The sequence below is a fragment of the Leucoraja erinacea genome, chromosome 2, assembly GCF_028641065.1.
Source record: "Leucoraja erinacea ecotype New England chromosome 2, Leri_hhj_1, whole genome shotgun sequence".
Classification (NCBI taxonomy): domain Eukaryota; kingdom Metazoa; phylum Chordata; class Chondrichthyes; order Rajiformes; family Rajidae; genus Leucoraja; species Leucoraja erinaceus.
The window spans coordinates 17,092,735-17,119,025 of NC_073378.1; the positions used below are offsets into that span (position 1 = coordinate 17,092,735).

Here is a 26,291-nt window from a genome sequence, read left to right on the forward strand (position 1 = left end):
AGCCTTTCCTGACGTCCACTGAGCGATGGCTATATGTATATATGTATGTAGTTTATTTGTTTATACTATTCTTATATAGAAACATAGAAATTAGGTGCAGGAGTAGTCCATTTGGTCCTTCGAGCCTGCACCGCCATTCAATATGATCCTGGCTGATCATCCAACTTAGTATCCCGTACCTGCCTTCTCACCATACCCCCTGATCCCCTTAGCCACAAGGGCCACATCTAACTCCCTCTTAAATATAGCCAATGAACTGGCCTCGACTACCCTCTGTGGCAGAGAGTTCCAGAGATTCACCACTCTCTGTGTGAAAAAAGTTTTTCTCATCTCGGTTTTAAAGGATTTCCCCCTTATCCTTAAGCTGTGACACCTTGTCCTGGACTTCCCCAACATCATAACATTATAACAAATGTAAAGCACTCTGGCCAACGAGAGTTGTTTTTTAAATGTGCTATATAAATAAAAGTGACTTGACTTGACTTTAGATAGAACAATGATGCTGAACGTCTATGTTTATTTTAGTAACAATGGATGCTGTAACGGGAGGACCATGAAACTTTCCTGGATGAACAAACAGAATAGACTGCATTACCTCCCTTTGTAATCTGAATGGATTTTCCTCTTTGTCTAAAAGGTTTCCTCTTTAGTAATTTGAAATCAGCATACTACAGCATACTACAGGTGCTGTGCATCTACTGTGCACACTTTTCAAATGTGCTAGCTGGGGTAAAGAGTTTCAGATTTCCAGTACCCTTTCTGACATTGTCCCTGAATGGATGACTGAACTCTAGCATGGTAGCACGCTAAACTGCATTTCGTTGTACCTATACTTGTATCTGTGCAATGACAATAAAGTTGAATTGAATGGTGTGGTTTCTTATGATTTTTACTCTGTTATTTTGTGCTTCTAGTGTAACATCCATTTGGCTTAGTTGAGAATTATTCTGAGTATGTTGGGCATGGATCTACTAAAGACTCTTATGTCTCGATAACATTATTGAGGCAACATTACAACAAAAATAAGCCATCCATTGGTTCCGAAAAGCAGCATCTCTTTAACATGTAAAATCATATGTTAACATGTAATTATTCAGTCTTCTAGAAAATCATAAATATTGCCAACAGTTGCAGTAAAGTTCATGTTCATAAGTGATAGGAGAAGAATTAGACCATTCGGCCCATCAAGTCTACTCCGCCATTCAATCATTACTGATCTATCTTTCCCTCTTAACCTCTTCCTCTCCTTCTCCCCATAACCCCTGACACCTGTAAATATGCTGTTAAAAAATAATTGTTGAGAGCCATAACAGCATCTTGACGGCATACGCCTAGCGCGTGGTGTTGCGCGATGACATCAGGCCGCCCCCTCCCCTTGCAACAGTGCGTTGCGGGAACAGACCCAATGGGTCTGCACTTGGTCTAGTAGCATTATAAAATTTATTGAGATTCTGTTGTTATCATGAACCATCAAAGCAAAGTCTGAGCTGTTGACTGTCCTCTAAATTTTTAAAATATGTTTTGCCAATGTAATTAATAGCACTCACCCAGCCATACCCTTTAATTTATTTTACACTTTAAGACTAGTTTATTCAATGCCTTTCATGTATTTCAATAAAGAAAATTACAATTTAGTCTGTCATTTGCAAAGCTTTTTTCCCCGCTGTTTTGCCACCAAAAATACATTGCTCCTGTCAAGTATATTCAGCTGCACAAGTGACATTTCCAAAATTGTCGTGGTGCTGGAAATATCCTGGAAAACTGAACGTAGTGGAATGTAAATGAATTTAGGCAGGAAGAGCAAAAGTCATTATCTATAACAATATTAAAATGAACATGACAACTGCAGCCTCCCTGAAGAGAAAATCCAATTCTTAGCTCCAATTTGGACGTGTTAGGCCACTAACAAGAATTTGCTTCTGCTATGATTTCAAATCAACTATTATGTTTTGAAGCATGGAAATTAAGCAAACCAGCAGGAGGCAGATCCTACTTTCTTGCTTCAGAATTTTGCATCATAGCACACATCAAGCCACGTTACACGCCATGTTAAACACCGCTGATTTTAAGGCACTAAAATAAAATGGGAGAAGTTGGGAATACGATACGTTACAATACGATAGAACTCTATTTATCCCAGGAGGGAAATTGATTTGCCAACAAGTTTGGATAAATACAGACCAAGAGCAGGCAGGTGGGACTAGTGTAGCTGGGACATGTTGGCCGGTGTGGGCAAGTTGGGCCGAAGGGCCTGTTTCCACACTGTATCACTCCATTATACTGTGACTGACTGAACAGTCATAAAAACACAAAATCCATGAAACATGAAATGAACGTGATAAGTGGAAAGGATCAGGGATGTGCAAAGATTGGGGGGGGGGGGGGGGGCGAGGGGGGGGGGGGGGGGTGGGGGGGGGGGGGGGGGGGGGGGGGGGGTGGGGGGGGGGGGGGGGGGGGGGGGGGGGGGGGGGGGGGGGGGGGTTTTCAGTCTACCCCATGAGAGAAGGGGGAGTAGTTGTACATTTTGATAGCCACAGGGAAGAATGATCTCCTGTGGTGTTCTGTCCTGCATTTCGGTGGAACCAGTCTGTGCTGAAGGTGCTCCTCAGGTTGACCAGTGTGTCATGGAGGAGGTGAGCTGAATTGTACAAGATGCTCCACAGTTTGAGGAGCATTCTCATCTCCAAGACGACTTCCTATGAAACTGAAGGTAATTTGGGGAAGGTAGACTATTTTTGAGTAGTATGGGTGTCAGTGATTATGGGGAGAAGGCAGGAGGATGGGGTTGTGAGGGGAAGATAAATCAGCCATGATTGAATGGCAGAGTAGACTTGATGGGATAATTCTGCCCCTATAACCTATGAACATTAATTTATCCTTTGGTAGCTTTAGCAGCAGTTTCAGTATCTCCAAGCCCGGTGCCACGCTATGAAATGCTGCAGTAACTTTTCTATGGTTCTGCTAGCACCAATAAAGCCTGTAGTGGATTACCTTGGAATTTTGAACAGAGCCCTCATTGGATGTAGATCAGTCAGTGGCGGGCTACCATCCCCGAGCTCAATGGCTGTGATACCCAACGACCAGACATCGCATCGTATATCGTAACTGGAATCCAACTGCTGCTCACAAGCTATTACCTGATCATCGGGAAATCAAACAAATGCAACCGTATTACCAGTAAATATTGATAACACTGGTCCTACATTACCATTAGTAGGTATGTTACAAAACGTACCTGAATCGTGGCTGAGCATCTGCCCCTCCCCTTGTGTGTGATTTTGGAGCTGTTTGGAGGGGGCGGGTTTAAAACCCGATTTTTACTAGGCTGTTCCAATCGCAGATGTTCAGCCTAGTAAATCATTAACGGAGAATCGCTGCAAGACCCGGTCCCAAAAGCTATTATTAGTTTTATAGGCCTCGAAGAGTAGATATAATAAATTTAAAAGCTCTCGTTCATTCCGCAAGCTCTGGCAGCCCCAGGGTTTTATAAAGCAAACAATTAAAGGTATGTACCTTATTTTTACATTAAATGGGGCATGTATATAACCCTATAATTATAATTTTCTATAGCGAGTAGCTCATTTTGGGCTTTTTATATCCCCCAGTATTTTTCTCGGCATTTGAGGGCACTAATCCAGCGCGCTGTCAACATTCTAAACCTGCGCGTTCCACATGAACCCACTAGAAAACCGATTTATTTACAGCAATTGAACACTAAATTCCTTCCATTTGGCCTATAAATTAATGTAAATTAGATATAAAAATCATGTTATATTGTGAATTATTTGTGAATAATCTTTGGACACTTAGGCTATTTAAAAATGTTAATCTTTCCTTAAGAAATGTGCTTTTGACTATCTAAGATCACAGCTTTTTTGTAATGCCCATTGAAAATCAATAGGGAACAAGATGCTAATTTCCGAGTATGAAAATGGTCATAACTTTTTTAATACTTGAGATATGAAAGTGAATTTGGTGTCAAATTAAACTTATTGTTATGCTTTATCTGATGGGATAAATTGCAGACTTGATTTTTTAAATCTCAAAATTTTGTAACATTGCTACCATTAGGTTAAAAAATACAGCAGCTATCATATTTATAATATCACAATTCACAATCAGAAAATCTTAGTTTTACCACACTTACAACATACATTGCCAGAATGAATTCAATGCTGATTAGTCAATGGCTTAGAAAAATGGTTCTATTCCTCTGTAACCATTAAGAATAAGGGGTAAGCCATTTAGAACGGAGATGAGGAAACATTTTTTCTCACAGAGAGTTGTGATTCTGTGGAATTCTCTGCCTCAGAGGGCAGTGGAGGCCGATTCTCTGGATACTTTCAAGAGAGAGCTAGATATGGCTCTTAAAGATAGTGGAGTCAGGGGATATGGGGAGAAGGCAGGAACGGGGTACTGATTGGGGATGATCAGCCATGATCACATTGAATGGCGGTGCTGGCTCGAAGGGCCGAATGGCCTACACCTGCACCGATTGTCTATTGTCTATTATCTATAATACGAGTGTATGGGTATTTTCAGTGCTGTAGTGCAAGATGTATTAAAAATAAGAATTTTAAATATGTTGAAGCCAGCACTTAGTGACTTAGCACAAAACTGATAACGTTCTCTCAGCTATAGGAGAGTGCTGCCAATGAATAAGTAAAAAGGGAATAGAAATATCAGGGAAGAAAGGAACCAGGACAAAATAATGAAGAGGACATGACTTCAGAATTAAGGGACAGAAGTTTAGGGGTAACATGAGGGGGAACTTCTTTACTCAGAGAGTGGTAGCGGTGTGCAATGAGCTTCCAGTGGAAGTGGTGGCGGCAGGTTCGTTGGTATCATTTAAAAATAACTTGGATAGGCATATGGATGAGAAGGGAATGGAGGGTTATGGTATGAGTGCAGGCAGGTGGGACTAAGGAAAAAAAGTTGTTCGGCACGGACTTGTAGGGCCGAGATGACCTGTTTCCGTGCTGTAATTGTTATATGGTTATATGGTTATAAGAACAGTGGGCTGAGAAGCCATGGTTAGGGGGTGACGGGACAGGACGGGTGGTGGGTGAGGTGGAACATGTGAACTCTCTGGGGCCACAGCCTGGATTTCGTGACAAGAAGTTGAAAAGAATAGAGACACAAGGAACGGCTGATGCTAGAATCTTGAGCAAAACGCAAGGCACTGGAGGAACACATCGGGTCTGGCAGCACCTATGGAGGGAATGGATGGACCAAGTTCTGAGTCAGGACATTTCTTTGGACAGTTCATATCAGTGAAGGCTAAGGCCAGATGATGTTTCAAATCAGGACCCTTTTCCAGGCAGGCTGCATCTGTGGAAGTCAGAATAAGGGTCTTATCCTGAAATAGCATCTGTCCATTCTTACCACAGATGCTGCCGAACCTACTGAGTTCCTCCAGCACTTTCTGTTGTAGTTGAAAGGAATAGCTTCTGTAAAGGAAATTAATGCAGTTTCTGAATGTCTACACTTTGGGAGTGCCTGACATGCTGGCAAGTGCCAATGCTACCATTTGTTGACCCTGTGGGCTGTAGGTAAAGTAAATATCAATTGCAAGGGTGACCAGAAAACTGTGGAACATTGTAGATATCAGTCTGGAATTACCCTGAAGCTATGAAGCTGCCGTGATCTTCATCCAGACGTCAATGGTGAAAACATACATACGTGACTATATTTGGGCTTGTAGGAGATTGGGGATCTCAGTGAGGACAGCTGAATGATGGACTTTAAATAGTATGGTTTTGGGGGAAATGGGGTTCATGAGTAAATAAGAACCGTTGTTTTTCTGATCCATTAACTGATTCTCACTGCAGCCAAGTTTTACAAATTGCACTTTTGCAAATGTCATTTCAATGAGTTTTACTCTAGAACGTAGATGAGAAGGGGAACAGAAGTCCCATCAAAAAATGCAGAGTGCTGGATTTCTTAACAGGCACTAATGTACCCAGGCGTGTGGGCAACATTCCTGTTCTGTGAGGCACCCCAATTTTCAATTGCAAAGCATTTTGTTTTGGAATTGTGTGGTAGGAGTTCTAGCCCAGAATTTTATAGATTTGGTTTTGTGCTCATTACATACATTTGGCTGCTCCCTCCTCCTTCAAATGAACTTCATTAAGGATTAATCCAGAAAATGCATTTCTTCCTTATTTTTATATTTCATTAAGCCCTGGGTTTTTTGAGTGGAATTGGCACATCTCTTCAGCTGGGTATTCACAGCTGCATTATAAAGATGGGTTACATTTTAGATTTAGATCTAAATGCGTTAATTTAAAACTGACGTAAAAAAATAACAGCCTTTAATTTGGTTTCTACCTGTTATTGTTGCAATGTTTGTTGATAAAAACCTGTCGGCAATATTGTAAGATATATTGACAGAGGGATCCAGTATATTTGATGCAAATTCTGTTTACTGGTTAGGAATTTTGCATGGAACCAGAACTGTGAGGTCTGAAAAAGCTTGGGTACATTTTGATCATAAACAGAAATGTCTCCTACTGTTTTGCTAAATTATCTGAATGTTGTGTGAGGAAAAAAATAGAAGCATCTGAAATGAATGAGAATTAATAATGTGGTCTGCTTTTAACATAGGAAAACAAATTAATTTTTAGCTTCTCTGTTTGAATTTTCTTGTGAGGATGATAAACTTTGGAAGCTAGTGTAGTGTGAGCCCTGCACCTGAAGTAAAAGTACTGACTTCTGAAGCCAGTCTGAATAAGGGTCTCAACACAAAACATCACCTATTCATTCCATCCACCATATGCTGCCTGACCTGTTGACGTACTCTAGCACTTCGACTCTTTTACAGACATCTATCTCCAGTTTAACTCAATTACTTAAACTAAAGTGCCAGAACAATGGAGAAAACATTCCATTACATCCCAGCAGAACCTCAAAGGATGTAATTCTGGATTGCAACACAAAGGAGAGGGTGGTAAAGAAGGCACAAGGCATGTTTGCCGTCAATGGTCAGGGCATTGAGTGTAAAAGTTGGGAAATCATGTTGCAATTGTATAAAACTTTGAAGTATTTTGTGCAGTTCCAGTCACCACATTATGGGAAAGATGTGGAAGCTTTGACGAGAGTGCAGAAGAGGTTCACCAAGATGTTGCCTGCATTGGAGTGCATTAGCTATAAAGAAATGTTAGACAAATGTGTTTTCTCTGGGGCTTGCGAGGCTGAGAGGATGACCTGAAAAAAGTATATAAAAACGATGGATTGGGGAGCTAGTCAGAATGTTTTTTCCCTGGTTGGGCAAATGTTAAATCCCAGAGGAAACGAGTTTAAAATGAGAGGGAGAAACTTTAAAGGAGATTTACAAGGGAAGTCTTTGAAACAGAGAATGGTAGGTGCCTGGAACATGCTGCCAGCTGGCAGAGATAGTGGAAGCAAATATATAGGCAACATTTTAAAGGCATTTAGACTGACACAAGAGCAGGTAGGAATTACAGGGATGTAGACCCTGTAGGAAGATGGGATTAAGTTAAGTTGACATTGTGGTAAAAACAAACATTGTTGGCTGAAGGACCTGAACCCATGCTATACTATTCTTTTTTTTTTTTTTTTTTAATATTTTTATTAGAAGTAGACATATTATAAAGTATAGTTACATATTATAGTAAAAAGACTTTTCATATACATCAGTCATACATTATTAAAATGTTCAATTATCAATTACTTCTGCTTCTAATGTTTTTATTTTTTTATAGAAAAAGAGAGAAAGAGAGGATAGAAAGTTACAAATAAAATTTAAAAAACCCAGAAAAACAAAGGAGGTGGAATGGATTACCTGTAATACATCAATGGAGATAGGTTCGTAGATTATAAAGTATAGCTTTTCATCTGATCCTGAGTTCAAGTTTCAGTTGGGTCCTCGTGCTGTGCCAATCTATCCCTTCAGATAGATAATGAATGGAGCCCAGATTTCATCGAAAAGATCTTGTTTGTCCATCAGGACGAGTCTAATTCTTTCTATGTATAGGGTCTCCGACATTTCTGTAATCCACATTTTAATTGTGGGGGTTGTAGGGCCTTTCCAAAATTGTAATATTAATTTTTTCCCGATTATTATACTGTAGTCGAGGAAATTTCTTTGGTTTGTTGTGAGTGTTAAACTTTGTTCTGATATTCCAAGTATTATTAATTTTGTGTCTGGGTCCAGTTTTGTATTAATAACTTCTGAAGTTATTTCAAAAATATCAGTCCAGAAATGTTTAAGTTTTATACAGTTTGCAAACATATTTGTTAAATTAGCCTCTAGATGTAGACATTCATCACAAATAGGAGAGATTTGTGGGAAGATTCTATTTAGTTTTATTTTAGAGTAGTGTAGTCTATGTAAGACCTTCAATTGTATTAAAGTATGTCTGGCATTTAATGAACATTGATGTATTTGTTGTAAACTTTCGCCCCACATATCTTTCGTTATAGGGTGACCTATTTCATTTTCCCATTTGTATCTATATGGTTCGGTCGCTGGTACCTCGTTGTTTAGTAGGGTGTTATAAATATAAGCTATTAGTTTTTCAGTATTAGGATGCTTGTTCAAACATTCATCAAGAATTTCTGATTCCCTACTCCTGTAGACTTGTGTATTAGATTTAACATAATCTCTAATTTGTAGATATCTGAAGAAATTATTTGAGTGCAGTCCATAATTCTGTTGTAACTCTTGAAATGAAAGAAAAGTGCCTTTCCCATAAAGATGTCCTATATTTTTGATTCCATAATTTTTCCATTGTGTGAAACATTTGTCCATAAAGGTTGATTTGAATGAAGGATTATTTACAATGGGAAGGCATAGTGGTATATTATTCAATTTTAAATCTTTTTTTTTTATTTGTTTCCAAATTCATATTCCATTATGTATTATGGGGTTTTCTTTATAGGTTTTTTTGTGCAGTTTTGTGGGGGCAAATATGATCAGTCCAATTTCAAAAGGTAGACAGTCTTCCTTTTCCATCATTAACCAATCTGGTTGTTGACCCATTTCTTCCAGCCAGAAATTCATATTTTTAATATGGACTGCCCAAAAATAAAATAAGAAATTTGGTAAAGCCAAACCTCCATTTATCTTTGACTTACATAAATGTTTTTTACTTATTCTATGATTCTTATAATCCCAGACTAAACTTCTAACAATGGAGTCGACTTTTTTGAAAAACGTTTTTGGGATATATATCGGAATTAATTGAAGTAGGTACAGCAGTTGCGGGAAAAAAATCATTTTTATAGCATTAATTCTCCCAAGCATAGAAATGGGAAGTGTTTTCCAGTATTGAATATTCATAAGTAGTTTATTCAGTAAGGGTAGGAAATTTAGTTTAAATAAAGAGATATATGTCTTAGTTACATAGATTCTTAAGTATTTAAATTTATCTTTAACTATTTTAAAAGGGGATTGTTGTAATGTATGTAAATTGAATTTTGTTATTAGCATGATTTCGCTTTTATTCCAATTAATTCTATATCCCGAAAACTGACCAAATTGAGTTAATAGGTTTGGAATACTAGTTTCTAACTTTGTAATATATATTAGTACATCATCTGCATATAAGGAGATTTTATTCCTTGTGTCTCTAGTATTGTATCCAAATATTCCTGGATGGTTTCTAACGCTTTCTGCTAGGGGTTCGATTGCAAGAGCAAATAATAGTGGGGATAGTGAACATCCTTGTCTACAGCCTCTAGAGAGATTACATTTAGTTGATAACATTTTGTTTGTTAATATTCTAGCTGTTGGATTAGAATATAACAATTTAACCCATGTACAGTACTTCACTCCTAGTTGAAATTTTTCCATCACCGAATATAAATATGGCCATTCTACCTGGTCAAATGCTTTTTCAGCATCTAATGAGATAATTGCTAGATCTGCATTAGGGATTCTATTGGAGTATATAATATTAAATAATCTTCTCAGATTATAAAATGAATACCGTTTGGGGATAAACCCTGTTTGGTCGGGATGTATTAATTTGCTGATCACTAAGCTCAATCTATTAGATACAATTTTAGTTAATATTTTCTGATCAGTATTTAAGAGGGCTATAGCTCTGTATGAACCTGGGTCTTCAAGATCCTTATCCGTTTTTGGTATGTATGATTGTAGATTCATTTAGAGTTTCTGGGAGTTTCTGTTGAGTATAAGCGTATTTGTACATTGTCTGTAGGCGTGGGGAAAGCAAATCATAATTTTTTTTATAAAATTCAGAATTTAGACCATCGGGGCCTGCAGACTTTCCGTTTTTTAAAGATTTGATTGACTCTTCGATGTCTTTTATCATAATTTCAGCCCCTAGCAATTCTCTATGCTATACTATTCTACGTTCTACATGTACTATGATATTGATCCACTGTTTTGAAGCAATTAACAAATTTAATGGTGAGTGGTGTGTCTAGAATGTCCAGGCAATTTGCAAAACTTTTCACATAAGTATATTATTTCAAAACAAAAGATAATGCACTAACTTTGTCTACCTTTGATGTAGTGTTACAAATCATAATTACAGGGTGGTCCCAGAGAAAGGTCACCCTTTTTCCTTTTTCCAAGAAAGTTGGATGGGTTGAAAAACGTCAGAAATAAGATATTGTTGGATTCTACATTGCAATATAATCATAAATAATCTATTATTATTTGCTATTCTTGCTTGTCTCACATTTCCTCAAAATTCCATCAATTTTTTCAGGGAATGGGTCATCACAAGCACAATATTTTACTGTGTAATCTAGTCTTGAAGGAGCTATTGGACAGCACCTATATTCATTGCAGTAAGCGATGCTCATAAGAGAATGTCTTAGCCTTGGGTAGACAAAAGTGCTGGAGAAACTCAGTAGGTGCAGCAGCATCTATGGAGTGAAGGAAATAGGCAACGTTTCAGGCCGAAACCCTTCTTCAGACTGATGGGGGGGGGGGGGGGGGGGGGGGGGGGGGGGGGGGAATAAAGGAAAAACGAGGAGGAGGAGGAGCCCGAGGGCTGAGGGAGAGCTAGTAAGGAGAGAAGACAGCAAGGGCTAATGGAATTTGGAGAATTCAATGTTTATACCACCAAGATGCAGACTGCCCAAGCGGAATATGAGGTGCTGTTTCTCCAATTTAAGGTGGTGCTCACTCTGGTCATGGGGGAGGCCCAGGACAGAGAGGTCGGATACGGAATGGGAGGGGGAGTTGAAGTGCTGAGCCACCGGGAGGTCAGGTTGGTTAATGCGGACCGAGCGGAGTTGTTCGGCGAAACGATCGACAAGCCTGCGCTTGGTCTCACCGATGTAGATCAGCTGACGTCTAGAACAGCAGATGCAATAGATGAGGTTGGAGGAGATGCAGGTGAACCTCTGTCGCACCTGGAACGACTGCTTGGGTCCTTGAATGGAGTTGAGGGGCGAGGTAAAGCGACAAGTGTAGCATCTCTTGCGGTTGCAAGGGAAAGTGCCCGAGGAGGGGGTGGTGCGGGAGGGAAGGTAAGAATTGACAAGTAAGTTACGGAGGGAGCGGTCTTTGCAGATAGCAGACATAGGGGGGGAGATGGGAAGATGTGGCGAGTGGTGGGGTCACGTTGGAGGTGGCAAAACTGACGGAGGACTATTTGTTGTGACTAAAGGACTCAATGTCTTAGCCTTCCCATTTTGTATTGCTAATGTAGTTCTATCTGCAGAGAAATAAATTAAACTTGTAACTAGTATACTCATGAAACAAAACATAATTGAGCAATAAAAAGGGCTAAGATTTCAGGCAAGCCAGCACTCAAGGTTTGGGTAATGATGCTGGTGAGGGCAGTCCTCCGTGTTTTCTTACTTACTTCTGGGGCCATCCAGAAAGGGGTTCCAACAGATGTGTTGCGACGAAGTCGAGTGCTACTTAACTGAGCTGAAACACCTAATGCAGGAATTAGACCATTAACATCATGAAATGTAGGTGACATGTTGCCCAACAGCATTACACACACTCGTTGACCTGCACTTTGCAGTGAAAGCATAAAATGCTATAAATATTTAGTCAGTCTGCTTTTCTCCCCCCACAAATGCTGTCTGCCCTATAGATTATTTCCAGCATTTTCTGGCTTTGTCTTGGAATTCCAGCATCTGCAGTCTCGATTCTCTGCATCCAAAGGTTGATAGAACTATTAAGCAAACGCTTAGAAGAAAATTAAACTATTAAACGAAAATGAGGATGAATTTTGATGGTCATTTTGCTTTCCGCTTAGCTTTGGGATTATTATTTGGTAAATTGGTGAATAAGAGTTAATCATTTTGGACTCACCAGCCTATCAGCATAAACCTTCTATGCCAGAATTTCTGCCATAATGTGATCAGTAGAATGTTGTGGACACAAAATGCTGGAGTAACTCAGCAGGTTAGGCAGCATCTCTGGAGAGAAGGAATGGGTAAAGGGGCTGTCCCACTGTGGCGACCTAATCTGCGAGTTTTGTCCTTGACTCAAACTCGCAGCATGGTCGACACATGGTCCAAGGAGGTCCTATGAGGTCACTGAAACTATCCTTCATGCGCGAGGGAAGATCCCGCATACTCACAGCCTCAGTTTGGCTCATTGGAGTTTTCAGGACCAAGGAAAACCCACCGGTAAGTTAAATGGCTGCTAAATGTTATTAAAAGTTGGCTGGCTTCTGAAAAGTGTCTCCACTCCTCCTCCCCACTTTCACTCCCATTCTCTCTCCTCTCTCTCTCTCCCCCCCCCCCCCCCCCCCCCCTTCCTGCTCTCTAAAGTACTTACCGTACACTGTGCAGTCCCGTCTTTTACCTTCCTGATCATCATGGGTGTGAATTTCAGACAGCGCTCCCCCGCTTTCCCTGGCCCTCGTGTTTGTGATGTGTGTGTGTGTGTGTGCGTGTGTGTGTGTGTGTGTGTGTGTGTGTGTGTGTGTGTGTGTGTGTGTGTGTGTGTGTGTGTGTGTGTGTGTGTGTGTGTGTGTGTGTGTGTGTGTGTGTGTGTGTGTGTGTGTGTGTGAGTGTGTGCGTGTGTGTGTGTGTGTGTGTGTGTGTGTGTGTGTGTGTGTGTGTGTGTGTGTGTGTGTGTGTGTGTGTGTGTGTGTGTGTGTGTGTGTGTGTGTGTGTGTGTGTGTGTGTGTGTGTGTGTGTGTGTGTGTGTGTGTGTGTGTGTGTGTGTGTGTGTGTGTGTGTGTGTGTGTGTGTGTGTGTGTGTGTGTGTGTGTGTGTGTGTGTGTGTGTGTGTGTGTGTGTGTGTGTGTGTGTGTGTGTGTGTGTGTGTGTGTGCGTGTGTGTGTGTGTGTGCGCGCGGACGGTCGATCCAGCTCGAGGTTTTTTAGGCAAGTGCCCTCAAGCTTGAAGGTTGAAGACAGTCGCTGAGAGGTTGCATCAGTGGGACAGGCCCTTTACGTTTCAGGTCGAGACCCTTCTTCAGTCTGGCCCGAAACGTCACACATTCCTTCGCTCAAGAGATGCTTCCTGACCCGCTGAGTTGCTCCAGCATTTTGTGTCTATCTTCGATTTAAACCATCATCTGCAGTTCTATGCTACATTGTAGATGTGGTGTTAGATTACCATGAAGTCGAGACAAAGGACTATTTTTTCTTTGTCTTCCGAAGGCACAAATGGTTTGTATAAAATGTATTGCCATACTTTATGCCCATGTCAAGGGTACTTTCTTAACCATGGAGAAGGAAGGAAAGCGTATTCAATAAATGCTTTCCTTCTCGAACACCGTCAGAGGAAGGAACATTTCCATTGCTGGGTGATGCACGATTTACTGGAGGCAAAACAGCAGAAATGGAATTGTGTTCTTTTCATCAGTGTGCTCAGAAATAAAATCTCCGTGCATGTCCTGTAATGTCATCATATTACTTTCTCAGAGCCATTATGTCCACAAACAGGAATCTGAAATACCAAGCTCATTCTGACAAACAAAATGTCCACAGCACCAAGGATACAGGTAAAAGCATGATGCTTCCATCTTGATGTTGGAACAAATCCAATTTCCACAAAAAAGTATTTATCATACTTGGTGGAAATTGGTAAAGCTGCAATCTATGAACCTGAGTTGCCTGCAGCAAGCAGTTGAATTACAGTGGAATAGGATTTCAAAAGCAAAACGTTTGAGAGTTTGCATCATGGTTTGAAAAGATCTACGATCAAACACATTGTTTAGTACTGTGGCTTAGTACTGGCTTTGTGGAGAGATATGTTCTCCTTGAAGAGAAGTAAAAGTAAAATTACATTTGACAACCGAAGACCACAGGCACAGTTGAGAGCTAAAGCCAAATGATAATGTTTCACGTAGCATGTGTGTATCTATAAGACAGGATTTGCAAAAAGTAAGTTCATTGTAAAAGGCAAACGGGTACACTATGATTAAGTGTACACCTGCCATCAGTACTCGGTTTGGCCTTCACATCGTTTGACTCATAGTAACTCCTATACTGAAGGATGCTCTCCACTTACATCAGCGGAAGAAGTGATAAACAATCATGGCAGCGTTGCCAGTGTGGACTTCATCCCACATATGAGTCACAAAAAAATTTGTGGAAAAAAAAAATGCTTTTCTCTCGAACATTGGGAGTTGGTACTTCCGAGTGAACATCATATTGAGGTTTTCATATTCAGGATACTTTTAATATTAAAAGCATCAAATTTCTTTCAGCTTTGATGAAAACAGTCGGACACCAATCCCCATCTGCCCTTCCCCCTCAAGAATGAAAATATTGCTGCATTAAACATATAAGAAGGGAGTAGGATGGGGAAGCCACATTTACTGGGTGGACTCCGTCAAGAATGGGATTCATGAGATTAAATTCTTATTATCCATGATTTTTTTAAATTGTAGGGCAGTCCTCAGGGATTGAGAAGCTTGTTACTGCCCTTAATTCATATGTTTATCTGAATGATGCCTCCCATCAACAAAATATTCAACAACATGTGAAAAAGGTTTTCCAAATGCACAAAGAAACCGGGAAAAGCTTGCTGAAACTGAATTTCACATTGACTGGTACATATTTATACTTTGTGAAAAATCAGACAAAGATTTTCATACCATTACCATTCCGACATGGTCACAGATGTCCAAGCAAAATAATACCAGAGAAGAACGGTTTTCAGCATCTAATGAAACTATGATATAATACTGTAATGCAATACTGTTGGGCATCAATATCCTTTTCTTCATTTTTGATTTCCTACAATTGTAGAAATGCAAACACTATAAAGTGTCCAATTGATCATAAAAGAAATAGTCTTTGGCCCTAACACCTTAAATGTAATTCCTTGTAGTGATATGAAACCAAGAAAGAAGAAATGCAATCCACAGTCTACCTTATTTTTCCACAGGGAATGCTTCCCATTTGGATCTTTCCATCCTACCTGCAAATAGTTCTTCAAAGGCCTCCTGTATCATGTTGTTTTCAATAACAGAATAAAACATTGTTCCGTTTCAAGGGGTTCCATTTTCTTCTATATCATCCAACGCTGAGGAACGCAAAATGGCTTCCAACTTCAGACTGGAGGTGGTTCCTGCTGTGCTGAAGGTATGCATGCGTCACAAGGTACACGCAGCAAACAGTGTCTTGAAGAAACACTGTGTTGGATTACACCACAATATGTTTCTTCTACCGGAGAATCAGCTGACTGCTGTAACGATACAGTTATGGTGATTTTCCAAAACAGGCAACAGGAAGGAGTTGGGTGTTCCCAATGGGGAAGCAGGTGGAGGAGAGATTCCCGGCAGAGCTTGCTTTATTATCTTGCATATGGAAGCTGACTAAAATTAAAGATAGGCTCTGCAAAGCCTAAATCCCGCTGTAACAGAAAATAGCCACAAAAATTGATTTTATTGTTACAAATTTGACAGCAATGTTCAACATCATTTTAAGTGAATTTCACATTTTATTTCATGAAACATAATAAATAGATTTCTGGAAATATTCATGACATGAATAAATGAAGCCATTCGTGAACAAGTCCTGCTAAACATTGGTTATAAATGATAGGAGCAGTATTAGGCCATTCTGCCCATTAAATCATCGCTGATCTATCTCTCCCTCAGAACTCCATTCTCCTGCCATCTCCCCATAACCCATGACACCCATACTGATCAAGAATCTATCTATTTCTGCCTTCAAATATCCTTTGACTTTGCCTCCACAGCCTTCTGTAGCAAAGAATTCCACAGATTCACCACCCTCTGACTAAAGAAATTCCTCCTCATCACCTTCGTAAAGAAACGTCCTTTAATTCTAAGGCTATTACATCGTCCTAGACGCTCTCACTAGTGGAAATATCCTCTCCACATTCACTCTATCCAAGCCTTTCACTATTCGGTACGTTTCAATGAGGTACCCCCTCATTCTTCTAAACCCCAGCGAGTACAGTCCCAGTACCATCAAACGGTGTTATCAATAATGTTGGAGGCCTTCTCAGTAATAATACCATTTTAACTCTGATCAGTTCAGTTCCTTCATATCAACTGATCTATGAGTTCCTCTTAAACAGCAGATACCCTAATCTATCTTTAATGAAAAGATCAATTAATTAAGACCTCCATAATTCTCCTCAGAAACATAGAAACATAGAAACATAGAAAATAGGTGCAGGAGTAGACCATTCGGCCTTTCGAGCCTGCACCACCATTCAATATGATCATGGCTGATCATCCAACTCAGTATCCTGTACCTGCCTTCTCTCCATACCCCCTGATCCCTTTAGCCACAAGGGCCACATCTAACTCCCTCTTAAAAAACCCAATGAACTGGCCCCAACAACCTTCTGTGGCAGAGAATTCCAGAGATTCACCACTCTCTGTGTGAAAAAATGTTTTTCTCATCTCGGTCCTAAAAGATTTCCCCCTTATCCTTAAACTGTGACCCCTTGTTCTGGACTTCCCCAACATCGGGAACAATCTTCCTGCATCTAGCCTGTCCAACCCCTTAAGAATTTTGTAAGTTTCTATAAGATCCCCCCTCAATCTTCTAAATTCTAGCGAGTACAAGCCGAGTCTATCCAGTGTTTCTTCATATGAAAGTCCTGACATCCCAGGAATCACCAAAATAATTAAATTGAGTTTCATTATAGTTTAGTTGGAAAATATTAGTTGATGATTTATGTGAAGCGTACACATTAAATGCATAATCCACAATTCTGGTCATCAAGAAGGAGAACATTTTGCATCTGATGCAAAATATGAACCAGACGTTGCACTAATGAAAGTACAAAACTATTTTTGTGTTATTTAAGTTTTTGTATTCTAATCAATGAAAAGGCATACCAGAAATATGGAAAGATGGATACAGCAATTAAGAAGGCTAACAGTACAGGTGTGGCCATTCAAACAGTTTTATAAGTAGAATAGCAAGAGCTTACATGTCGTGGTCTTTGCATGTACAAAATAACATCTCAGAGACAGATAGGGCAAGATGAAATGGGAGCGGAAAAGAAAGCATCAGAGATGGGCAGCACGGAGTTGCAGCGGTAGAGTTGCTGAGTGCCAGAGACCTAGGTTCGCTCCTGTTTATGGGTGCTGTCTGTATAGAGTTTGTACGTTCTCGACGGGACCTTTGTGGGCTTACTCCGGGAGCTCCGGTTTCCTCCCTCACTTGGTAAAATTGTAAATTGTCCTTAGTGTGTGTAGGATGGTGCTAATCTGTAGGAATTGCTGGTTGGCGTGACTTGGTGGGCCAAAGGGCCTGTTTCTGCACCGTATCTCTAAAGTAAACCTATGAAAAAAAGATGTTGCAAAATTAACGTCAAAGACAGAGGGTGGTGAATGCCTGGAACACATTGCCAGGGCTGGTGGTGGAGGCAGATATGATAGTGATGTTTAAGAGGCTTATAGTTTGATGCATGTATATGCAGGGAATGGAGGGATATGGATTATGTGCCGGAAGATGAGATGTGTTAATCTTGGCATCATGGTCAGCACAGACAATGAGGGCTGAAAGGCCTGTTCCAGAGCCGTATTGTGCAATGTTCTAAAAAAAATGCTAGTTTAAGATGGATATAACCATATAACCATATAACAATTACAGCACGGAAACAGGCCATCTCGACCCTTCTAGTCCGTGCCGAACACATAATCTCCCCTAGTCCTATATACCCGCGCTCAGACCATAACCCTCCATTCCCTTCCCATCCATATAACTATCCAATTTATTTTTAAATGATAAAAACGAACCTGCCTCCACCACCTTCACTGGAAGCTCATTCCACATAGCTACCACTCTCTGAGTAAAGAAGTTCCCCCTCATGTTACCCCTAAACTTCAGTGCCTTAATTCTCAAGTCATGTCCCCTTGTTTGAATCTTCCCTACTCTCAGTGGGAAAAGCTTTTCCACGTCAACTCTGTCTATCCCTCTCATCATTTTAAAAACCTCTATCAAGTCCCCCCTTAACCTTCTGCGCTCCAAAGAATAAAGCCCTAACTTGTTCAACCTTTCTCTGTAACTTAGTTGCTGAAACCCAGGCAACATTCTAGTAAATCTCCTCTGTACTCTCTCTATTTTGTTGACATCCTTCCTATAATTAGGCGACCAAAATTGTACACCATACTCCATAATTGGCCTCACCAATGCCTTGTACAATTTTAACATTACATCCCAACTTCTATACTCAATGCTCTGATTTATAAATGCCAGCACACCAAAAGCTTTCTTTACCACCCTATCTACATGAGATTCCACTTTCAGGGAACTGTGCACAGTTATTCCCAGATCCCTCTGTTCACCTACATTCTTCAATTCCCTACCATTTACCATGTAATATCTTTGCAAAATGTGCTAATTTGTGGATTTAAATATTACTTTAAAATGTTTAATAATTTTCTCTATTTAAAAAAGACAACTCTAATTGCCTAGAATATTAAAATCAATTACAACATTAACAGCTGGCAAAAGCCCCCTCCAAAGACGCTTGCTCATAAATAATATCAGGAGTATTTAGTTTTAGTTTAGTTTAGTTTAGTTTAGTTTAGTTTAGAGATACAGCGCGGAAACAGGCCCTTTGGCCCACCGGGTCTGCGTCGACCTGCGATCCCCGCACATTAACATTATCCTCCACCCACTAGGGACAATTTTTACATTTACCAAGCCAATTAACCTACAAACCTGTACGTCTTTCTTGCTGTGCCAGCTGAGGCAGTGGGAGCTTACAAGCAATACTAAGGATGCTGTGGGCAGGTGAGAAAGTGCTGTTGTATCCGGACAGTGTATGTATGAACATTACGGTACCACAGACGGGAGAGACCAGGTGAGGGAACTGTGGTCCATTAGGAAAGGGATACAAAAGTTTAGACAAACGAGGAGACTGAACAAATTAATAAAGGAATTTTAAAGCTTACAAGTGCGGTAGTAACTAAAACCTGGGATGTTGAAGATGCCAGAATTGGTAAGCTCGGGCATCTTGGAAGTTGCAGGGTTGTGGGAGATTGGGGAGATCAGGTAGGGAGGAGTGTGGCAATGACATGATTTGCAAAAGAAAGGTTAACATTTTAAAATGGTGACTTTGGTAACCAGGAGCGATTGGCAGCCACGAGGTGAAGGGTGAACAGCATAGTTTATGTCAGGTGCAGGAAGGAACTGCAGATGCTGGTTTACACCAAAGATAGGCACAAAATGCTGGAGTAACTCAGCGGGACATGCAGCATCTCTGGGTAGACGTTTCGGGTCAAGACCCTTCTTCAGACTGACAGTCAGGGGAGAGGGAGACACAGAAATAAGGAAGTGTAAGGTGTGAAAATGAGAAATCACAAGAGATGAGATCAACAAAAACGTAGAATAGATCTTTGTTAGCTAGGAGAAGGTGACAACAAGCCAAACAGATATAAACATTTGAGAGGGACAGTCAGACTGGTCAGATAACTAGGAAGCGGAAGGAATGGAGAGAAAGCAAAAGCAAGGGTTACTTGAAGTTAGAGAATTCAATATTCATACCGCTGGGATGTAAGGTGCCCAAACAAAATATGAGGTGCTGGTCCTCCAAATTGCACTGGGCCTCACTGACAGTGGAGGAGGCTCAGGGCAGAAAGGTTAGTGTGGGAATGGGAGGGGGAGTTAAAGTTGTTAGCAACCGGGAGATCAGGTATGTCAGGACATGGTTGACAAAATTTGATTGAGCTATAGGTTATAATGTGAACATGTTGGAAGTTCTGACTAAGAGTCTAAACTAACAAAGACATGGATGAGCAGCCAATGGGGGAATTGATTCAGATTAGATTAGTTTATTGAAATTCCTAATTTGTGTGCTGTTCAGAATAAACAATAAATACAATAAGTACAATGATAAATTGGTGGATGATAAAGTGGGCAATCTTGGTGGCTGTGCTTATAAACATAGTTTAATGTTGTCTGCTATGTTGTAAATGATCTCATTCAATGTCTGATTTTGGCAAAGTCACAGTGTCCATGAACAAATTTGCACCAGACACTGAACAACCCTGTGATGTTGTAGGAGTGAAATAATATAACAAAATAAGAAAAAGAAGCAGCAATAGGACAAAAGGTTCCTCTGGGCTACTTTGCAATTGAAAACCAGTACGACTAATCCTCCATTTCAAATCCACTTTCCTGACCAATTTGCACAGTGTCTCAAAATCAATCCATCTTAATACTTGACATCATTAGCATCAACCAGGGGAATTTCCTCTCTATCAGCTCCAGTGGAATCACATCCTTTCCAGTGGAATCACAGAGTGGCCACCAGAACTGCACCCGCTACTCTGCCTGCGGCCTAACTAAGTTGTACCATAACCGGCCTGTTGTTACACAGGTCCTCCCCATGTCACGGCAGAGTTCCATTTCTGAAAATTCTTTGTAACCCGAACAGTTTGCATGTCTGTAATGCAGCTGCGAACCACGTTCCCACATCGCAGCAGAAATGGGTCGTACCATAGGAATATGTAGTCTGGAAAACCATTTTAAGTCTTGTTTTCCCTTTCTTGATATTTCGTTTAGTTTAGAGATACAGCGCGGAAACAGGCCCTTCGGCTCACTGAGTCCACGCCTACCAGCGATCCCCTCACACTAGCACTATCCTACACAAACTAGGGACAATTCACAATTTTTACCGAGCCAATTTTTACCTGCAAAGTGTGTGAGGAACCGAAAGCTCCCAGAGAAACCCCACTCATGTCACGGGGAGAACGTACAAACTCCATACAAACAGCACCCATAGTCAGGATGGAACTCGACTCTCTGGCGCTGTAAGGCAGCAACTCTACTACTGTGCCATCCGATTTATTATTAATAACAAAGATAATATTAACACGTTTAGCCGGACCCTTGGGCTAATAATAATATCCTTTTAATAGATTTTATAGCAGATGGTGTTTTAAAAGCCATTGATTGTTTTATAAAGGACAAATGCTGCTGGCTCATAGTGTATGTCTCTGGATAAGATTCGCTAAATGAACCCGAATGTGTGAACTGGAATGTATTCTTCCTGGCGTTGATGTGTCAAATTTCCTGCTGGTGTCAAGGACAGTTGCCTGTAGCCACACAGCAGCTGGGAATTCCATCCCAATCAGTTTCCCAAATGGAAGGTTCCCCATGATATTTCCCAAATGCTCATTCATATGTACAGGTTATACATAAGTCAAGATTCTGAAGAAGGGTCCCGACCTGAAACGTCATCTATCCAGAGATGCTGCCTGACCAGCTGAGTTGCTCCAGCACTTTGTGTTCGGAGGCTGGGGATGACCTATGGTCTTTGCCCTGGCTAATAGACAATAGATTATATGTGCAGCAGTAAGCCATTCGGCCCTTCGAACCATCACCACCATTCACAGTGATCATGGCTGATTATCCACAATCAGTACCCCGTTCCTCCCTTCTCCCCATATCCCCTGACTCCACTATCTTTAAGAACTCTCTCTAACTCTCTCTTGAAAGCATCCAGAGATTTGGCCTCCATTGCCTTCTGAGGCAGAGAATTCCACAGATTCAGAACCCTCTGTGTGAAAAAGTTTTTCCTCATCTCTGTTCTAAATGGCTTACCCCTTATTCCTAAACTGTGGCCCCTGGTTCTGGTCTCCCCTAGCATCGGGAACATGTTTCTTGCCTCTAGCGTGTCCAAACCCTTAATAATCTTATATGCTTCAATAAAACCCCCTCATCTTTCCGGTAGTTTTCCTAACCACCGTTTCTACCTGTGCTGCTACTTTTGTGGGTCCTTGGGCAAGTACACCAATGTCCCTTGTTACCTCCTAGGGTCCCAGCATTCATTGTGCATATCCTAGCTTGTTGGCCCTTCCAAAATCGAACACCCCTCATCTTTCTGGGGCCAACGACTACCCTCCTCGTCATCCACAACATTAAATATATTCATGCCTAATGCTTCACAATGCTTCATAATGCCTTTGAAAGCTTCTCTTTTTATAGAGCTGGGTCTGTTCTGTTATGAGCTCTATGGCTGGGGCAGCAATTGTACAGTTATACAGTTTAGTTTATTGTCACATGTACCAAGGTACAGTGAAAAACTTTTATTGCATGCTATCCAGTCAGTGGAAAGACAATACATAATTCCAATCAAACCATTTACAGTGATAAGGGAATAACGTTTAGTGCAAGGTAAAGCCAGCAAACTCTGATCAAGTACTGTCCGAGAGTCACCAATGAGGTAGATTGTAGTTCAGGACTGCTCTCTGGTTCTTGTGGGATGATTCAGGTGCCTGAGAACAGCTGGGAACTGTCCCTGAATTTGGAGGAGTGTGTTTTCACACTTTTTACCTGATGGGGGAAGAGGGAGTGGCCAGGGTGCGACATCCTTGATTATGCTATTCTGTTACTGTCAAAGTGTATTTTGTATGTTATTGTACATGCTTCTACCGTTCCATATTGAAACCACCGCCTGGGTGAAAATCACCGTCAGGTACATTATAAATCCTTTATCTCTCAACTTAAACCTATGCTCTCTAATCTTAGACTCTACAATCTTGTGGGAATAGATTGAGGCTATTCAACATAAATCCCCTCATGAATTTCCATAATTCCACACAGTCACCTCTGAGTCTCCTTTGTACAAACAAAAACATCTTAACCTATCCAGCCTCTCCTTATAATTAAACGTTCCAGTCCTGTTTGCTTCCACTTCCAGCTTTTCTTTCCGGAATATTTTGAATTAAGATGATGTATTTACCCATCTATGTCATCAATACAGTCTTTTCAAAGCAGTTTTACTTATATCCTTATTGCTGTGAATAATATATCAGGTGGTATAGTTCATGTGGCCTTAATGGCAGTGTGCTTTGGCAGGGAAGAGTTGTGTATCGATATTCTCGTAAATGTGCATTCAGGATTTATATTTAAATATTTTTCAGTGCAAATGTAAGGATCAGGAATTATTCACCGGGGGTCCCATATCATGCACTCAGCAATGCACGCTCCAGTATTCAACAAAACACCCATACATACAATCACCTCCCTTTCTATTTTGAATCAGAATAGTATACAAATAAATAATACAAATCTAATTTATTTTACCTTAAAGAAATCTAAGAATCCACGAATTGTGAGGCCTGACCACCATTTAAGAAATATTCTGAGTAATATTGAATACATGATAATGCGATTGCGAAGTAATTCCATGTTTGGCAAAGTATAATTGTACATTTTAGAAATGTATTGCTCACACACAGTACTCATCACTCCCGTGCGTCATCAGAGGCATGTAGCTGAGATAAGCTCACATGACAAAGTGAGGGAAGCCAAAAGCGGTGGAATCTGAACATGGTTGTTATTCAAACATCATGAAAATCACCCAAGTTGTGACGGTTCCCATTTCACGGTTTAAACAATGAATATAAATCACGCACTTGCCCTGTTAGCTTAGACAGAATGAAGTGGCATTTAAAATACCCGACTGAAACGCGCAGGAGTCTATCTGCAAACAACTGTTTAAATGGAGTCTGTGATTATATATTGTAAATTCTGTAACATTAACTGACATTTCCACGGGGCTCTGACTGAATTCCTGTTGTACAGCAAAATGATGTAACTGAGCGGTACAAGGCGGACTTTGAGCTTTCAGGCATGTAATGCATTTGATCAGCCAAGCATGGACAAGTTTTATTTATCGTTTCGAGATTCTTTAACGACAATTATCTTTTGTTGATCAGCTTTCCTTGTCCTGTTGCAATGGCATTGCCCCTCGGTAAAGGATAAAGAATGGAATAGGTTGCAGTGCTGCTCTGAAACTAAAGACTATTAATCGGGTGCATATTATCTCTGGATGACAGTCCCCTAGAATAAAGTACATGCCTTTCCTTTTAAATGTAGATTTTAAGAATAGCTGCACGACTTGGCAGGATTTTAATTTCTAGATTTTTGTTTCTGTGTAATCTGAGCCAGCGAGGATCAATTGTGACAATGCAGCTTTGTATACACCAACCAAAGAGCAGGTCCTTCAGTGTAAATTGACAGGTCTATTCAGGGTACAGGACACACAATCATCAACTTCACCACCAATTTTTATCCTGCACTCAAATTTACCTGGGCCATCTCCGACACCTCCCTCCCGTTTCTTGATCTCACAGTCTCCATCACAAGAAATAGACAATTGACTGATGCCTATTACAAACCCACTGACTCCCACAACTATCTCGACTACACTTCTTCCCACCCTACTTCCTGAAAAAACTCTATCCCCCTACTCCCAAATCCTCCGTCTATGCCGCATCTGCGCACAAGATGAGGTGTTCCATACATCCGAGATGTCCTCAGTTTTAGGGAACGGGGGTTCTCCCGTCCCATCTTAGATGAGGCCCTCATTTGTGTCACCTCAACACCCCACAGCTCCGCACTTATTCCTCTTCCCCCTAGTGGCAGCAGAGACAGAGTCTGCCTGATCCTTACCTTCCACCCCATTAGCCTTCATATACAACACATATAATCCTTTGAAATTTCTGCCTGGCTAACATATCCTTTAACACCCAAACTACCCCCTCCCCAGGTGCCTTCCCCTGCAACCGCAGAAAATGCAACGCCTGTCGCGATACCTCCTCCCTCGACTCTGTCCAGGGACCCCGTCAGTCCTTTCAGGTTCGGCAGTGGTTCACTTGCACCTCCTCCAACCTCATCTACTGTATCCGTTGTTCAAGGTGTGGACTCTTTTACATCAACGAGTCCAAACGCAGACAGGGCGATCGTTTTGCGGAACACCTTCTCTCAGCCCGCGTGAACCAACCTGATGTCCCGGTTGCTGGACACTTTAATTCTCCTTCCCATTCCTACACAAACATTTCTGTCCTCGGTCTCCTCCATTGTCAGTGAGGCTAAATGTAAATTGGAGGAACAGCATCTCATATTTCGCTTGGGCAGCTTGCAGCCCAGTTGTATGAATATTGATTTCTCTCACTTCAGGTAGCCCTGTCATTACCTCTCTCTCTATCACCCCTACCCAAGTCACACTAGTTTTTCATTTACATCCTACAAACAGCTGACAATGCCTGTTTCCTTTATCATTGTTACTTTTTTGCACATCTTTCATTCATTGTTCTTTATCTCTCCACATCACCGTCTATAGTTCTCGTTTGTGAGGTTATAAGTGGGTAAATGTGAGATTAAATGTGGATAAATGTGAGGTTATCCACTTTGGTGGCAAGAAAAGGAAGCCAGTTTATTATCTGAATGGTGTCAGATTCGGAGAAGAATTCTCTGCAACAGAAGGCAGTGGAGGCCAATTCACTGGGTGTTTTCAAGAGAGAGTTAGATTTAGCGCTTAAGGCTAAAGGAATTAAGGGATATGGGGAAAAAAGCCAGAACGGGTTAAAAAGCCAGCCATGATCATATTGAATGGCGGTGCAGGCTCCAAGGGCCGAATGGCCTACTCCTGCACCTATTTTCTGTGTTTCTATGTTTTCCTTACCCCTAACCAGTCTGAAGAAGGGTCTCGACCTGAAACGTCACCCATTCCTTCTCTCCAGAGATGCTGCCTGTCCGCTTTTTGTGTCTATTTTCGGTTTAAACCAGCATCTGCAGTTCCTTTTTACACAATAAGCAAGTTTGGTTTTAATCCCAGCCTTAACGCGGCACTGTTATTCGTTTGTTTAGGGATTTCTTTTAAGGTCCAAGGGAAAAGTGCATATTAATTTATGTGCAAAACCCCGTGTTTACCTAAATTCTTTTGCAATCTCGCGGAGAGTTTTTTTTTCCACCGTGATCTTTGAATATCGTCAAGAAAGGCAGCCAGGAAAAAAAAGTCAATGAGCAGAACAGGGGATGTATCAGTGGTTTCCAGAATCAGTAACAGCTTTGAAACAAGAGACTGCAGATGCTGGGATTTTAACCAAAAAAATATACAAGCTGCTGGAAGTGATATGAAACATT

General features: G+C 40.9%; 1 protein-coding gene across 1 annotated transcript in view; it reads right to left on the reverse strand.

Annotated features, from left to right (window-relative positions):
- Nucleotides 1-2,871: 2,871 nt before the first annotated feature.
- LOC129707303 (myosin-IIIa-like) overlaps nt 2,872-26,291 on the reverse strand; it is a 90,795-nt gene continuing 67,375 nt past the window's right edge. Inside the window, exons 5-6 of the mRNA XM_055652244.1 lie at nt 11,811-11,887; nt 2,872-3,137 (exon numbers count right to left, since the gene is read on the reverse strand). Of these exons, the coding sequence (XP_055508219.1) occupies nt 2,988-3,137; nt 11,811-11,887 (227 nt within the window). The 3' untranslated portion in view covers nt 2,872-2,987. The remainder of the gene's footprint in view (nt 3,138-11,810; nt 11,888-26,291) is intronic.